The sequence below is a fragment of the Poecilia reticulata genome, chromosome 16 (genome assembly GCF_904066995.2).
Source record: "Poecilia reticulata chromosome 16, P_reticulata-male-v2, whole genome shotgun sequence".
In the NCBI taxonomy this organism is placed as follows: Eukaryota; Metazoa; Chordata; class Actinopteri; order Cyprinodontiformes; family Poeciliidae; genus Poecilia; species Poecilia reticulata.
In genome coordinates this window covers 16,720,845-16,734,278 of record NC_088845.1, presented here as the reverse complement: position 1 = coordinate 16,734,278, position 13,434 = coordinate 16,720,845, and the positions used below count along the sequence as shown (strand labels likewise).

The window sequence follows — 13,434 nt, the reverse complement described above, 5'->3', positions numbered from 1 at the left end:
AAGGCATTAAGAATGCTAGCTAATGAAATTTGAGCGTTTTCTTTTCGCCGAGCTGTTATAACGGGTTAGAAGATTTACACATTTTGAGGCCGGAAAAGCCAGATCTGGCAACTTGCACTCGACATACTGGATTTAAAAAGCGGGAACTGACCGTTAGAAGAAACGCTGAGACAAAGTTTAAAACTGAATGTTTTTGATGCTTTAATACGGCTATTACGCAAACATTCGTCCTTTAACAAAAAACTGAAAGTCAAGTAAGTCCAACTTTTAGGCTTGATAAAATGTGACAGAGTAGACATTGTAAACTTCCTGAACACCATCCAACGAGTTTGGACATAGTTTTCGATTAACTCATCTTAATGTGATTTAAATGGTAAGCACGCCGTTTTCACGGAGGCGAAGCTACATCTGCGACTATTTTTATTTATATTTCTGGTTCTCTGTCTGAATAACTTTTCGTTTGTTTGTAAACAGTGAGCTGACGAGGGCTTTATGGCATAAAAGGAGAAGGTTTCCGTCGTGTTCTCAGTCAGTGAGAAAAATATGAAACCAAAACACAGTCAAAATCATCGGAATCCTGGATCCAACTTACAAGGTACAGATGTCGCTTTTTCTAGACTTTGTAATATAGGTCATATTTTATGCACTTTATATCCAATTGATAATTTACACAAAATGCACTCTTTACATCATTAAGTGGTTATGGAGTGGTTTTAGGGAGTTTAAACGGGAATAATATTCACATCATTAAAAATGTAGCAAACCTTTTTTGAGCTTGAGTTGACAAAATAGCAGCTGTAAATATATCTCTGTGCTTTAAATGTTTTTCTTAAGGAAAGGTGAATGTTCTGTTTGTGGAAACGGTCACCACCACTGAACCTTTTAACAGTTTTAACTTCAATGTTTCAGGAAAAAGTGTAAATGCTGCTGAGAAGACATCAGTGAGCAAGGCAAAGCAAACATCCATTGTGTCATCTTCATCACATGTCAAACCTTTTGCTGGAAAAGTGTTTTATCTGGATCTACAATCCAACAGAACAGCAGAGACCTTGGAGAGCGACATCAAACAACTGGGCGGGGTAATAAAGGCCTTTCACTCTTATTTATTTTTTTCATATATTGCAAAGATCTGATAGTTTCTTCAGCCAAATTTGTCTATGTAAATCCTGTTGGTGTTGATCACCAAATTTCTCTCTGTCCACAGCAACAATTTACTGAATTTTGCAGAGATTATGTTTTGCTTCATCAGCTGCTTTGATCAGACTGTCTTCTTACATTAAAACCTTAAACATTCATTACGTTAGATTTTAATTATTGTTTATAAACCACAGAATCATCATGATATTAACGCTCACTGCTATGGATATTAAGGTTATGATTCTGCTGCTAAGATAAATTAGTGGATTATAAATTATACAATGAGCTAAGTCTGCCATCGTGGATGCTTTGTAGAGCCTGTGACTTGGCCAATCTGCTGCACAGACAAACTAAACCAGACTTTGTCAAATCGCCTTTTTACTGCTATTGGAATCAGGTTTTTGATGCTTTTTGGTTCTAATAAATGTATAGAAATATTGTATTTAACAATTTTAGAATATTTTCAGGTGTTTCTTTTTGCCATGACTGTAAAAGCCATTAAGTATGTAAATATTCATACTCCTCCCCCCCTTATTACCTATAAACTTGCCAATTTATATTCTCAGTTATTCATAAAAATCCTGCTCTAAAAATAAAACTTGCTTTAATAACTAAGCTACTTTATCGCCTTAATTGCAAAAAATAGCACAATTTTACTGCTACATACCGTATGCAATAAATTAATATATCGGACATCCTGAATAAATCCCTGCTGGACTTCTCAAATGTTAACTGCTGGGTAGTTATACAATAATTTAACATATTCACATTTCATTTAAAATTTTTGATATTTAACCAAATCTAGATCTTTGTGTCTAGTTTTGACTTCTAAACACTTGACAGTGCAGCATCTTCCCTCATCTTTATGTGGTATAGGAAACCTATTTTATGTAAAATAAAACTGAAAACAAGCCAACTTGTTTTCATAAATGTCTAAAAGTTTTATTGCATCTTTCTCTGTTCTGTGAATTTAGATCGTTGAGAAGTTCTTCAGTAAGGAAATCAAGTATCTGGTTTCCAACAAGCGGGAAGCGAAGCATGTGCACTGTCTCAGACAGGACTCTCCTGTCCCCAGTCCCGACTCTGGACAGAGTTCTCCACAACCCCACTCAAACCCACATTGTCCTCCGAACCATATGGACAAAACCAAGTCTCAGGGTCAAGTGGATTCAGTGAGTCTGAACTGGTGTTTTATCATCCCTGGCACAAGTTTAATATTTTTGGATATGATTTGTTATTAAATGCATTTGTTTTGCAGTTGATCAAGAGCAGAGGGAAGTCTCTGGCGGAAAGAGTAGTGACAGGACAGGTTGGTTAGAGATATTTACATTTTTTATTTAGATGTTTTATCTTCTGTGCTGACAAGTTTTTTTTTTTTTGTTTTTTTAGGGGAGGCTGCAAATGGACAGAGTCCTGTCAAATGCACTAGAATGGGGTGTCAAGATCCTTTACTTAGATGGTTGGTTGATTAATTAATACAGCGTCTAATTATATATGGTTATTTTTACTTTATCTTGAATTATTTTTATGTCCTCTGTAGATGTTTTGGCTTATGTTCAGAAGAAAAAGAAAATTTTTGGGAGCCCGGTTTCAGCAGCTGCTCCGGTGAAATCACATGTACGTTTCAAAATAATTTACCTTTTTCGTTGTTAGAAATTCAATTACTTCACAATGTTTATCATTGCTCTTTAATTTCATAGGTGAAAAATGAATCTTCAACTAAGTTGGGTTTTCAGAAATATAAAGGTAAATGCCGTCTCCAGTTTTAACCGTCTTTAATTTTAATCTGTGAGTATTAGATGCCCATCAAAGCTTGAATTCTAAAGAGTTGTGATGTAATTTGCAGCAGGGAGGATCACCAAACCTTTTATTAAGATTGAGGATTCAAGCAGGTAAAAAAAGGAGTATAGCAACACATTCGATCTCTTAAAAAGTGGCAACAAATAAACAGTATGTCTTCTTTAATCAGACACTATCGTCCAATCTACCTCACAATGCCAAACCTGCCGGAGTTCAGCCTGAAGACAGCAGCTCCTTACAGTCCCTTCAGTGTCGAGGAGAAAAATCCTTCTGGACTCAAACAACATGGACACAGGTAATGTTACTCTGTGCTTAAGCACAAAATTACTTTTAGTGTATGAGCTGTCCTGATCTGCAAACATAAAACTGAGTTAAAGCTCGGCTAAAGAGAATGGTCCCTTAAGATTATTTTTGAAATGAAGTGAATCTTGCTATTTGAGGCCATTTTTTATGGTAATGACCTTTTTTTTCCCCAGTGACTATATGCAGTGAAAATGCTGCAGTAGGTTAAATATATATTACACCATTGAGAATAGGCCAACACTTAAGTTTTCTCCGTTTCGATCCAACTTGTAAGCGGCTAATAATGTGCCACCTCAGTTTGTGCGGTCATAATTTACAGACAAAGGTTGATCTTTGGCTTCATATTTAAGATCAACTTTTTTGAGCTTTATATTGTGTTATAAAGTTATTCCTTATCAAAAACATACCTGGGCTGTTGTCTTGATTGTTTCATGCATGATTGAGAAATTGAAATGATTGAGATGGGAACTACTGCAGTCTTTAAGGCGCAACTCCTCCTTCGAGCTGCAATTTCCGAGCTCACAGAGCACCCCTCCCTACGACTGCACCACTCAGCTCCTTCAGACTAGCCCACAGTAATTAGCAAACACTTGGTGGAACTGCTCATCTGCTAAGCTACTTCTCAGTGTAATGCTGGTTAAAAACGTTGTTAAGGGGTTAATAGAAGAATGATGTTGTGACTTCTTGAAACTTAAGAAAGAGCAGGAGTTTCCTAAAGAGAATCCCGATCACAAGGCATTAAATTATAAAACTTTTATAAGATCTGAAGGTAACATAATTACTTGTGTTATAAAATGACATAATGTGCCTGAAAAATTCATAATACTTTAATGTTTTGTAAAGTCTGGCTGCAGTAGATGCTTATGCTTCACACATATCAGTGTCAAAATGGAAAATGTTGATAACTAATGTCTTCATTTTAATTCTTATTAATGTTGCAGATCACAAAGAGTGTTTTTTTTTTTTGTCATGCACTCCTAATGTGAATCTCTAGCAGAGTTTGGAATCAACATCTCCTTATATTTAACCTTCTTACAGAGGAGTGAAAGCCTTAGGCGCTGAGGAGAAAGGTCAAGGCCGAAAGAAGAAGCGAGGCGGTTACTGCGAGTGCTGCATGGTCAAATATGACCAACTCAAGATGGTACGATTTCTTTGGGGACGAGTGATGTTGTGCACAATAAATATGTTCAGTTAGATTGCGAAATACAGGAACAGCCTTTATGGAGAGTCTTAAAAGCAGCGGTGGAACAAAAATAATCGCATCCAGGCAATTGCCATTCCTGCATCATTTGCAGGATGCATTAGTAGCAGAAAAAATCTAACATCAACATGTGAAAAGCTCAAACCTTCCAGATTGACTTAGTATCAATACATTGCAGGGCTAATCAGATGGGGTTTTTTTTTTCATTAACCAATTAATAATTGGATGTTTTTTGTTTTTTTATTTTGTTTTTTGCAGAATTTGAAGCAGGTGAACCTACAACTTTGCCAGTTGACAAGTTTTGTGTAGGAGATGCATAGACATGTTTTTAAAAATCTTTGATGCAATTTGTTTATACGTTTTTGGTTTAATTACTACTCTGAATATGTTTGTTCAGCAAATAGCCTTTTTGTGAGTCAGTTGACGATTAATTGATTACTAAATTAGTTCACAATTCTAATAAACATGGATTAATTCAATTAATCATTTCATCTCTATTTTGAGGCACAAGTACAAGTGCTAATTTTGTCCCAAATAATAGATGGGGCTTTGTTGTTGATGTATTCCATAGAAACTTGCTGATGGCCCCCAGTGACGTCAATATTCAGTGTCACGTTGCTCAGTGAATTATTAGTTCAGTTTATCTAGAATCAGGCTTAGATGTTTTGATGGCTGTAATCATCATCAATAATTTAACTGAATGATTTTTTTATTTATTTTTTAAATGTTTTTATTTTTAATATAGCATCTGCAGAGTGAACGTCACAAAGCTTTCTCCAAGAGTGACGAATATTTGATTGTGGACCAGCAGATTTCGACCTTGCACTTTAATTTCCTTCCCATCAAAACTAAAGACATGAGGTATGTCTGTCCCTGTGGAATCGCCACACAAATAAGAATCGGATCACTTCTTATTTCTTCTGTCTATTTCACTGTTAATTTCAAAATTTGCTGTTTTCGTTTAGACGAAAGTGCAGCGTTTCTTCTGTTCTGGTGGCTCCTGGACCATGTAGAGAAGCAGGCCAAAATCTCCAAGCAGACGCGAGTCTTTCGGACACCGTTAAGGCAGAGGAGGACTGGATCAGTGATGCATCTGAAGAATCAAATTCGGAACATTTCTGCACAAAAGGAGGCCGAAAGAACTGCTACACTTACTCGGACAAGTCCAAGCACAGGTTCCTTGCATCCAAACGGACAATCAGGCAAAACTCTTCAACTCAGAAATCTGAGCAGATCATGATTCCTCAGCCGAAATCAGAAAATCCTCACTCTGACGGAGAATTTCTCACCACTTTTCCCTCCAGAGACAAAATCTCTCACAAAGACACAAACAGCTCAGTCTCTTACCTACGAGGTACAAACCTGCAGAGTGAAGCATCGGCGAGCAACTTCAGTGTTGTGACGCACGGAGCCGAAGATACGAACAAGGACGCCGCTCTGTCTGAGGCAAAAACATTCTCAAAAACTGAAAACAGTCTTTCTGAAAAGGAGGAAGAAAACCCTAACTTGCCAATCTTCTGTACGGTGCAAAAAATTCAGAGGAAGATCAGAGCTTATAAACACAAGAGGCGGAAAGTGGATCCGAGTGGCCAGCCTGCAGAACCAGAACTTGAGAACTCGCTACTGAACCTCTGGGAGATTTTCAAGTCAAGTGATAACATGGATGTGGAGTTTCTTGGTTTTTCAGATTAGATAAAGTCAAAAAATATAAGGGGAAAACTTTTTTTTTTTTTTTTTTTTTCCCGAGCCATGAACTAGAACCATGCATTCAGATAAAATGCATGGTTTACAAACTGATTTTATTCCCTGAAATTTTTTTTAAATATTATTTTAATGTGAAGACTATTACAAGAAAACCTTCACAATTTACAATTTTACATTATGCATCTGTTTAGACTTTAAAAATTTTATTGGAGTTTTGACTAAATGGTCTCAGGTTTGATCTCACGTTAATGTCTGGATGGGTTAAAAACCACTTCAGTTTTCTATTTAATAAAATATTGGTTTTTCAATTCTCTTTTTGGGTGAACATCAGCTCCTGGGTGAACTTCTGTTTTTGTACAGCCACAAGGGAAGTTGGAAACCTCACAAAATGAATGTTAGTCTGTGGCTATGAAATGTATTTTGGAAACTTTGTACGGTTTTAATTTGTAAATTAGTGTTATTTATTTCACATTTTGATAATAAATCTAACGTTCTATTAAACTGAACTGAAAATTAAAGAATGTTTTTAAAATGCCACCCCAAAGTGTCAATTGGACATTTATCAATACTGTTTCCTATCCATACTGTGACTTTGTATTTGTTGTTCCTCGTACTATATATTTAGTGATTGTAAGATTATTGCCGAGTTTTACGAAGTCAATTACTACTAAGCCATCTTTTCTATTTTTTGTAGATATCTCCCCACTGCTATTTGTAAGCTTTAGCATTGTAGCCAGTAAATGTCAGTTAGCTGCAGTGAAAGTCCATCCAGCAGGCTAAATGTGCACGGTTTCCTTCACTTCCTCTGCCATTGCTAAAACTGCAGTCAGACTACAATTCAAAGACATTGGCCATATTAAATTTTACCAGAGAAATCCACTTCAATGGGAGAAATCCAGATGCAGTAGTGATGAGAGATGAGAATCGATAATATGAAAGCAATGGCCAGGCTGCTGAAATATATTTCTGCCGATAGAGCTGTAATACTGATAGCCATATTTTGTTCATATATAACATGACTGAGGATTAGTTTTGTTACATTATTATTTTATTTAAAGCAATTTTACAGCTTAACTGACATCTTAACTCTCTTTTCCAGCTTTTTTCTCTATAATTTCCTTCTGGTTATGTCAGCCAAATGGGATAATATTGTCATAGTTTGTATTGTAGAAGCAGTGAAATGCAGATAACCACAGGAGACAAGCTAAAAAAATATTCTAAGTGAAATAAATTCAAATGTACAGAACACAAGAATAAACTAAGGACTAAAGAATGAACTTTTATGGCAAAACCTATAGAACAAAACTAAAGCAAGATGAAACATTTAGATTGACAAATCTGAAGCCAAACTTACTTTCTCACACTGCTACACTGTTTTATATTAAAAAGATGCAGAGTGCCTAAAACATCAATTTTGCAACATATACATATGCTTTCTTTGATCCCTTTCTTTATTATTATTACTACTTTGGTTATCTTTGGCAAATCCTGCCCTGCACTGGAGACACCAAAGACAAGAATCTGGGGTAAATGTCTTATTTCTTTCATGCAGTATTATGAAAACACAATGAAAATATTTCACAATGGCAAAGATAATTTACAATATTTAATTTTTTTTTTTACAGAAGTTGAATTTTACAACGTAGATCCAAGTCTTGGTCCAGTCATTTACTGTGGAGTGGGTTTGAGTCTGGGAGTGATGGGGATCACTGTTTAAAAGAAAGACATAAAATTTTGAAAAAAATGATTTTCTAATTAGTATATTCTCAGCAAAAAGAACCAGGCAGGAGTCAATTTCTTCAAATCGGGACTTGATGTGTTTCTGATATGTAAAACTGAACATAGTGACTTGATCAATTGTCATTTGAAAACAAGTACCTTTGGTTTTACTCAGATTATCTTCACCTGATGAAAAATTTAGTTTGATATGAAATATTGTGTGAGAAAAAGTCAAACCCTAAAGAAATCTGTAAGACCAAATGACTACATTTGAAACTAAACTCAAAAATGTAACAATGTGAGTTATTTTAGGTTGACTCTTTAATGAGTGACTAAGCCAATGATAAACTACCACCTCTTCTGCACACCATCGCAAAATAATTTATTATTCAACTACTTTTTGAATGGCAGTACACAGTGTGCAGGTAAAGGCCAAAACCAGAAGATTACATACCCTATGTAAAACAACAACAACAAAAAACCCCAATAATAACAATGAGCCACTTTGGATTTATTTCATTTTCTGTGATATAATTCCTGTGATTTGCCATTTATGGTTACATTTATTATGGAATGTGGGAAGAAAGAAGCAGCATGACTGAATCCAATTAAAAATTCTTGCGGCATAAATTGCAAAATGACCTAAACTTCATGACCACAGGTGGATGGATTAAATCAAAAATAGTTTATTAACCCTAGAATAAAAGGGTTAATAAACTACTGTTTTTCTTCAGTCATTGTAGGCTATGGATGTGGGCAGAAATTGTGTTGTTCATTATGTTCTTGTAGTAAAACCATCACTAAATGATCCAGTGCAGCCCCCAGAGCTTTTTAAAGTTTATATAGAAATCAGCTGGATGGATCATCTTGTATTTTCAGCTTAATATTCTAACTTGTACCAGAATGAGTGCCAGTGGATAGGAATAACCTTGGTAAGTTAGGTTCGGCCCAAATACCAGTGGAAAAAAGCAACAAAAATAAGTAAAACAATTAAGTTGACAATACGGGGTCCTAAGCGACCAAAATTAAAAAAACAGACATAGGAGAAGATGAAACGTCGCAGAGATTGCGTCAAAGAACAACCACTAAACAATTTGAAAAATAGAAACTGTTAAAGCAAAAACTGAAGGAAATAATGGCAAAGCACACAACCAGACAAATTAATGCATCATAACCAAAATTAGTGAAATCAAGGCCTACAACAACAGAAGAAAAATAAATTGACATTAAATTAGGCAAAACAATTACATGCTGTTTGAGTTATTTGCATTATTTACTGCAATTTGGCACTCTTCTCCCTCCATAGAGAATACAAGGAACATTGTATCTAGCGGTTGAGATGCTGGGATTTGGTGTTTCTCTGGTTCGTAATCAGTCAAACAGGATGTAACATCTGTGCCGGACTGTGCGGAGCTCTTGTCCCTGAAGCAAATGTGTTCCGGGGGAGGGGGCCCACGACATGCTGGAGTAAAATTGCTCTCGTCAGGAAGATTTTATTGGAGGCCCCTGGCATATACTCCCTGCTTTGATGTAAAAAATCAACTCAAATTTAAAAAAAAAATCGTATCACATCATTTGAAATATAAAAATATACATGGGTAAATATACCATCTCACAGGACATTTAAAGAACTACTTACAATTAAAATAAGGAAGAAATATATAGGCAGACATTTGAAACGTAGGCGTATAAGTATTTTTGTTGTACAGACAGGCCACACCCTGTCGCTCCTTCTTTATTGCGGTGAAATCAATTATTCTGTTAAAGCCTCACGGTTATAATAATGCTCATCTCATTATCTGTCATTTTCTCAATTTTCTCTGAGTGGGGGTGGGGACTTGGCGATCTGAAGCCCTGGCAGATGATGGAGCGAGTCACGATAATAGCAGGCGGGATTGTGCAGGAATGGCTCTCCTGCATTAATTCACCGCGGATGATCTTTCCTATCAGCCCCGTCTCCGGAAGCCCGGGGCCCGTAGTTTGTCTCCATCTCCTGCTTCCTCCGCTCATATTTATGGATTAGGCGTTTCTGCAGTGAGCCGCTGGACGTTGATGTTTTTAAGGAGGTGTCCCCACTCCTCCCTCCCTCTCTCTCTCTCTTTCTCTCTCTCTCTCTGCCTTCGCTCCGTGCCGCCGTCGATCCGCGGGGGTCTCGGTGCGCTCAGACGCGCTCTGCGTTCAGACTCTTAAGCGACCCCACCGATGGCCCACCACAAGCGGGACTGCTCCGACCAGACGATCCGCTCCGGCTGCAGCAGCCTCCCCTAGCGAAGGCAGAGCTGCGAGAGGTTCCTGTTTTGGAATACCGCATTGTTTTTAATTCCCTACCAGAGAGAGGAAGGTGATGATGCTGAGGATGCCATGGTGGATTTCCCTTTTGTGCGTCTGTGGATTGATGCACGTCGGTCACCAGAGCAGCCTTGATGCCTCAAATGGTAACCGAGACTGTTTTTTTTTTTTTTTAAATATTATTTCTGCGTGTATAAATATATAACCCCCCCCCCCCCTATTGATATGCGTTTTAAAAACAACATTCTGGTGATTTATCACCTAAAAAAATTGCCCCACACCAGATTGATGGTTACCAGAGGAAATGAAAACCCATCGACATTTCATTTATCGCCGCTGATTTGTGCACAGGCTGGTAATGAAGTCGGTGTTTACTCTCTGTGCAGGAGACGCCTTGTCGAGCCTGGAAGCTCTTCGCGATGCGGGCAGGTTCGTGGGGAAGGAGAACACGGTGCCTCTCCGGCTTGTGTACAGCAGCCAAAACCACAGCCAGATTACCCACGATGAGCTCAGCACCAGGGTGAAGGCCAGCCCCGACTCCACGCAGGTACACGCCGTGTGTTGTTTTCTTGTTGTCAAGGATGGATAGAGGAGTGTCTGTCTGGAAAGATGCCTGCAGGACAGTTTGTTTATATCTTGCACACTCATCTCCTCCTCTGCTTGTTGTCTGGGGGGGGTGGAATAACAGTTATTTAATAATAAATAGCAAAACACCACTGAGGCATTTAGTCACTACAGCAAGCTGCACTAATTATACTGTGTGCATGTGCTATATGGGTCATTATTTCCTTCATAACTTAAAAAAAAAAAAAAAAAAAAAAATCAAACTGCCCTACTTACAGAAAGCCGTAGAGCCAAGGTTCTCAAACTGTGGCACAAAATTTTTTTAACCTGCTGTCATGCTTCTTCCTATTTTCCCAAGTATGCTTGTGGAAAATGTGTGTTGGGTCTAAATGTGAAGGAGACCCTGTGTGTCTCATCTTAAATTACACGTTGCCACTCCTATTCTGAATAGAGCATCTGTGTTGGAATCAATGGTGGATTTCTGAACAATGTCACACCCAATTTTTTTCCTGTTCGGGTTGCAAGTTAAAAAAACTTGTTAATAATTGTGTTGCTAACAACTATTAGCAATGCAAGATAGCTATGCATTCCCCTCATTTCACTAATGGAGCATGTTTAAATGTTCACCTTTTACCAAAGACTAAATGTACCTTTGAATTACTGACATTATTAATAAGTGAACTGCTGATAAATAATTTATCCTGGCTACTTTTATTACATCCTATTTGCACAGCAGCCATATTAGAGGCTAAGGTCTTTGATGTTTGACAAACTCTCACTTTTACAATCAGAATAAAATTTTCTGATATGTTTGTTGCTTTTTGTGCTGTCAAATTTCTGAGAACAGTAGAAATAATTAAATGTACATTTACATATTTATCAGTGTTATGCTATGACACCAAATCACTCTTAACCCAACTTTACCATGATCCAGTTGCAAGGAGGAGAACCAGTGTTTTACACTTTTAGCTCTGCTTAGCGACAAGCTAACAGCTGTGTACAGTACAGGCTAATAACAATGCATTTCTTTACGTTTTCTGTACTTAGACACCAAAGGAACATATTCACTAACAGTGGTTGTACAATTCTGTGTGTGTAAAAACTTTAATGAGATCCAACCAGGCAAAAGTAAAAAAAAAATAAAATAAAATATATATATATATATATATATATATATATATATATATATATATATATATATATATATATATATATATATATATATATATTCTGGCAAATATCAAGATGTTTTAAGAATGCAGCAGCCATTTTGGATTTAAAGATCAGGGTTGGTGAGAAACCTCACTAGAAATTTCAACTTCTGGGAAACTTGGAGATGTTAACTTCAAAAACCCCCAAAAAGCAAAGCTGAATGCATCATCATCCTTTAACCAAACAATAGATTATTTTCAAAGTCTAGTCTGTTTTGTTTTGCTATATTAAAATGTCAGTATAATTTTGAAACTTTAATATTTATTGAGGCGATGCTTTTATATATAAAAAAATGAGGAACTGTTGCTTTAAAATATTCAACTTAGTTTGTGAAGTTTCTTTATGACTTCAGCAGGTTAAATAATTTTATTAGTAAAGCTTTAGCGGTGAAAATCAATTTATGTATTGTTAAATTGCTGATAAATCATATTCAGGTTTGCCAGCAGCTGTCTCACCCAGTCAGAGTCATTTGTAGACTTCATACACAAAGAAGAACCAGAATGAGTTTTTTTTATGTGACTATGTGTAAAAAAACTCATTGCTTGAAATTCAATGTTTTTATTTTATATTATTTTATTTCAAAAACAGAAAAGGCACTGTTTATCCACCAGAGGGCTCCAAAAACTTTGTTTCTAAATGGTAAAATGTCCCATCACCTTTTTTTGGTGACAAAACATCAGCAAAAAAGGCTTATATTTCATTGCTTATATCGATGAAGAATAAATTGTCTGAAAACAAATAAATACATTAATTTTCTTTTTTTTGCATTAAATTTCTTTTTAGATGAAGAGCCAGACATTGTAAGGTTAAACATTACTTGATCCAGACGGTATCGGCGACTGTCTATTATATCATGTCTATTTTATAATCATGCTTATAAAATTCTGTCACATATTTTATTGTTTATTTGATTTTAGTGTGTCAACTGTGTTTTGATGGATTTAGACTGTAGCTGGCAGCAGAAAAGGAGGAGTTTATACGCCACAGCTCCTACACATAGACAGCCGAATCATTTGTCATAAGAAATCATTTTCATATTTACATATTAAGACAAATATCTGAAGAGCAACACATATGATTTCTCTGCTAGTTTGCCTTCAGATTTTACAATACATCAACTAGGTTGTCACCTTTTTCTTCCCTTGCATCATTAATTGATTCATTAAGATAATCTTCCAGTTTTCAAAGCTCATAGCGATATTAACTAAAGCACATTCCTCTCGCATAACTCTACCTCAGAGTTTAGAAAGAACTGTAAAATACAATTAAAGCTGACGACGCGACTCTAAAATATCTTTGAAGTGAATCTTTCGCTGCACCATCTTCTCTCCAGAGAACTGACAGCTGTGATGTCACTTTCCCAAAGTTTGATCAGTTTGTTGACCGTTTTTAGATGAATGGACCTAAAAACAACTCCGTCAAGCTGCTCTTAAAACGCGTGACACGTGGCAAGTTATTTTTAGCGTCCTACAGCCTATTTTCAGACACAAACATGGCTAAATTAG

At 36.5% G+C, this 13,434-nt stretch overlaps 2 protein-coding genes across 6 annotated transcripts in view; both read left to right on the top strand.

Annotated features, from left to right (window-relative positions):
* The first annotated feature begins 67 nt into the window (after positions 1 to 67).
* Positions 68 to 6,682, top strand: dbf4 (DBF4-CDC7 kinase regulatory subunit). 2 transcript variants are annotated; one of them, XM_008431660.3, is made up of 13 exons: positions 68 to 254; positions 475 to 595; positions 910 to 1,079; positions 2,112 to 2,309; positions 2,396 to 2,446; positions 2,527 to 2,596; positions 2,678 to 2,754; positions 2,838 to 2,883; positions 2,984 to 3,029; positions 3,107 to 3,232; positions 4,279 to 4,381; positions 5,187 to 5,302; positions 5,407 to 6,682. In XM_008431660.3, exons 2-13 carry the CDS (start codon positions 544 to 546, stop codon positions 6,131 to 6,133), a joined length of 1,782 nt encoding a protein of 593 aa, XP_008429882.1. In that variant the 5' UTR covers positions 68 to 254; positions 475 to 543; the 3' UTR covers positions 6,134 to 6,682. The 2 variants fall into 2 exon arrangements, with proteins under 2 accessions (XP_008429882.1, XP_008429881.1); XM_008431659.3 differs by having other exon boundaries at positions 68 to 373.
* Positions 6,683 to 9,510: 2,828 nt separating this feature from the next.
* adam22 (ADAM metallopeptidase domain 22) overlaps positions 9,511 to 13,434 on the top strand; it is a 62,709-nt gene continuing 58,785 nt past the window's right edge. The window contains exons 1-2 of one of the 4 annotated variants that reach the window (XM_017309539.2): positions 9,511 to 10,299; positions 10,540 to 10,700. In XM_017309539.2, coding sequence (XP_017165028.1) covers positions 10,209 to 10,299; positions 10,540 to 10,700 — 252 coding nt within the window. In that variant the 5' untranslated portion in view covers positions 9,511 to 10,208. The remainder of the gene's footprint in view (positions 10,300 to 10,539; positions 10,701 to 13,434) is intronic. The other 3 variants (XM_017309540.2, XM_008431664.3, XM_008431665.3) reach the window with 3 other exon arrangements.

Bases quoted from the DNA above. Each gene is read 5' to 3' on its own strand.
- dbf4 (XM_008431660.3), top strand. From the start codon at position 544: ATGAAACCAAAACACAGTCAAAATCATCGGAATCCTGGATCCAACTTA. The intron at 2,597-2,677 runs GTTGGTTGATTA...TGTCCTCTGTAG, and splicing joins CAAGATCCTTTACTTAGATG to ATGTTTTGGCTTATGTTCAG. The intron at 2,755-2,837 runs GTACGTTTCAAA...TTAATTTCATAG, and splicing joins CTGCTCCGGTGAAATCACAT to GTGAAAAATGAATCTTCAAC.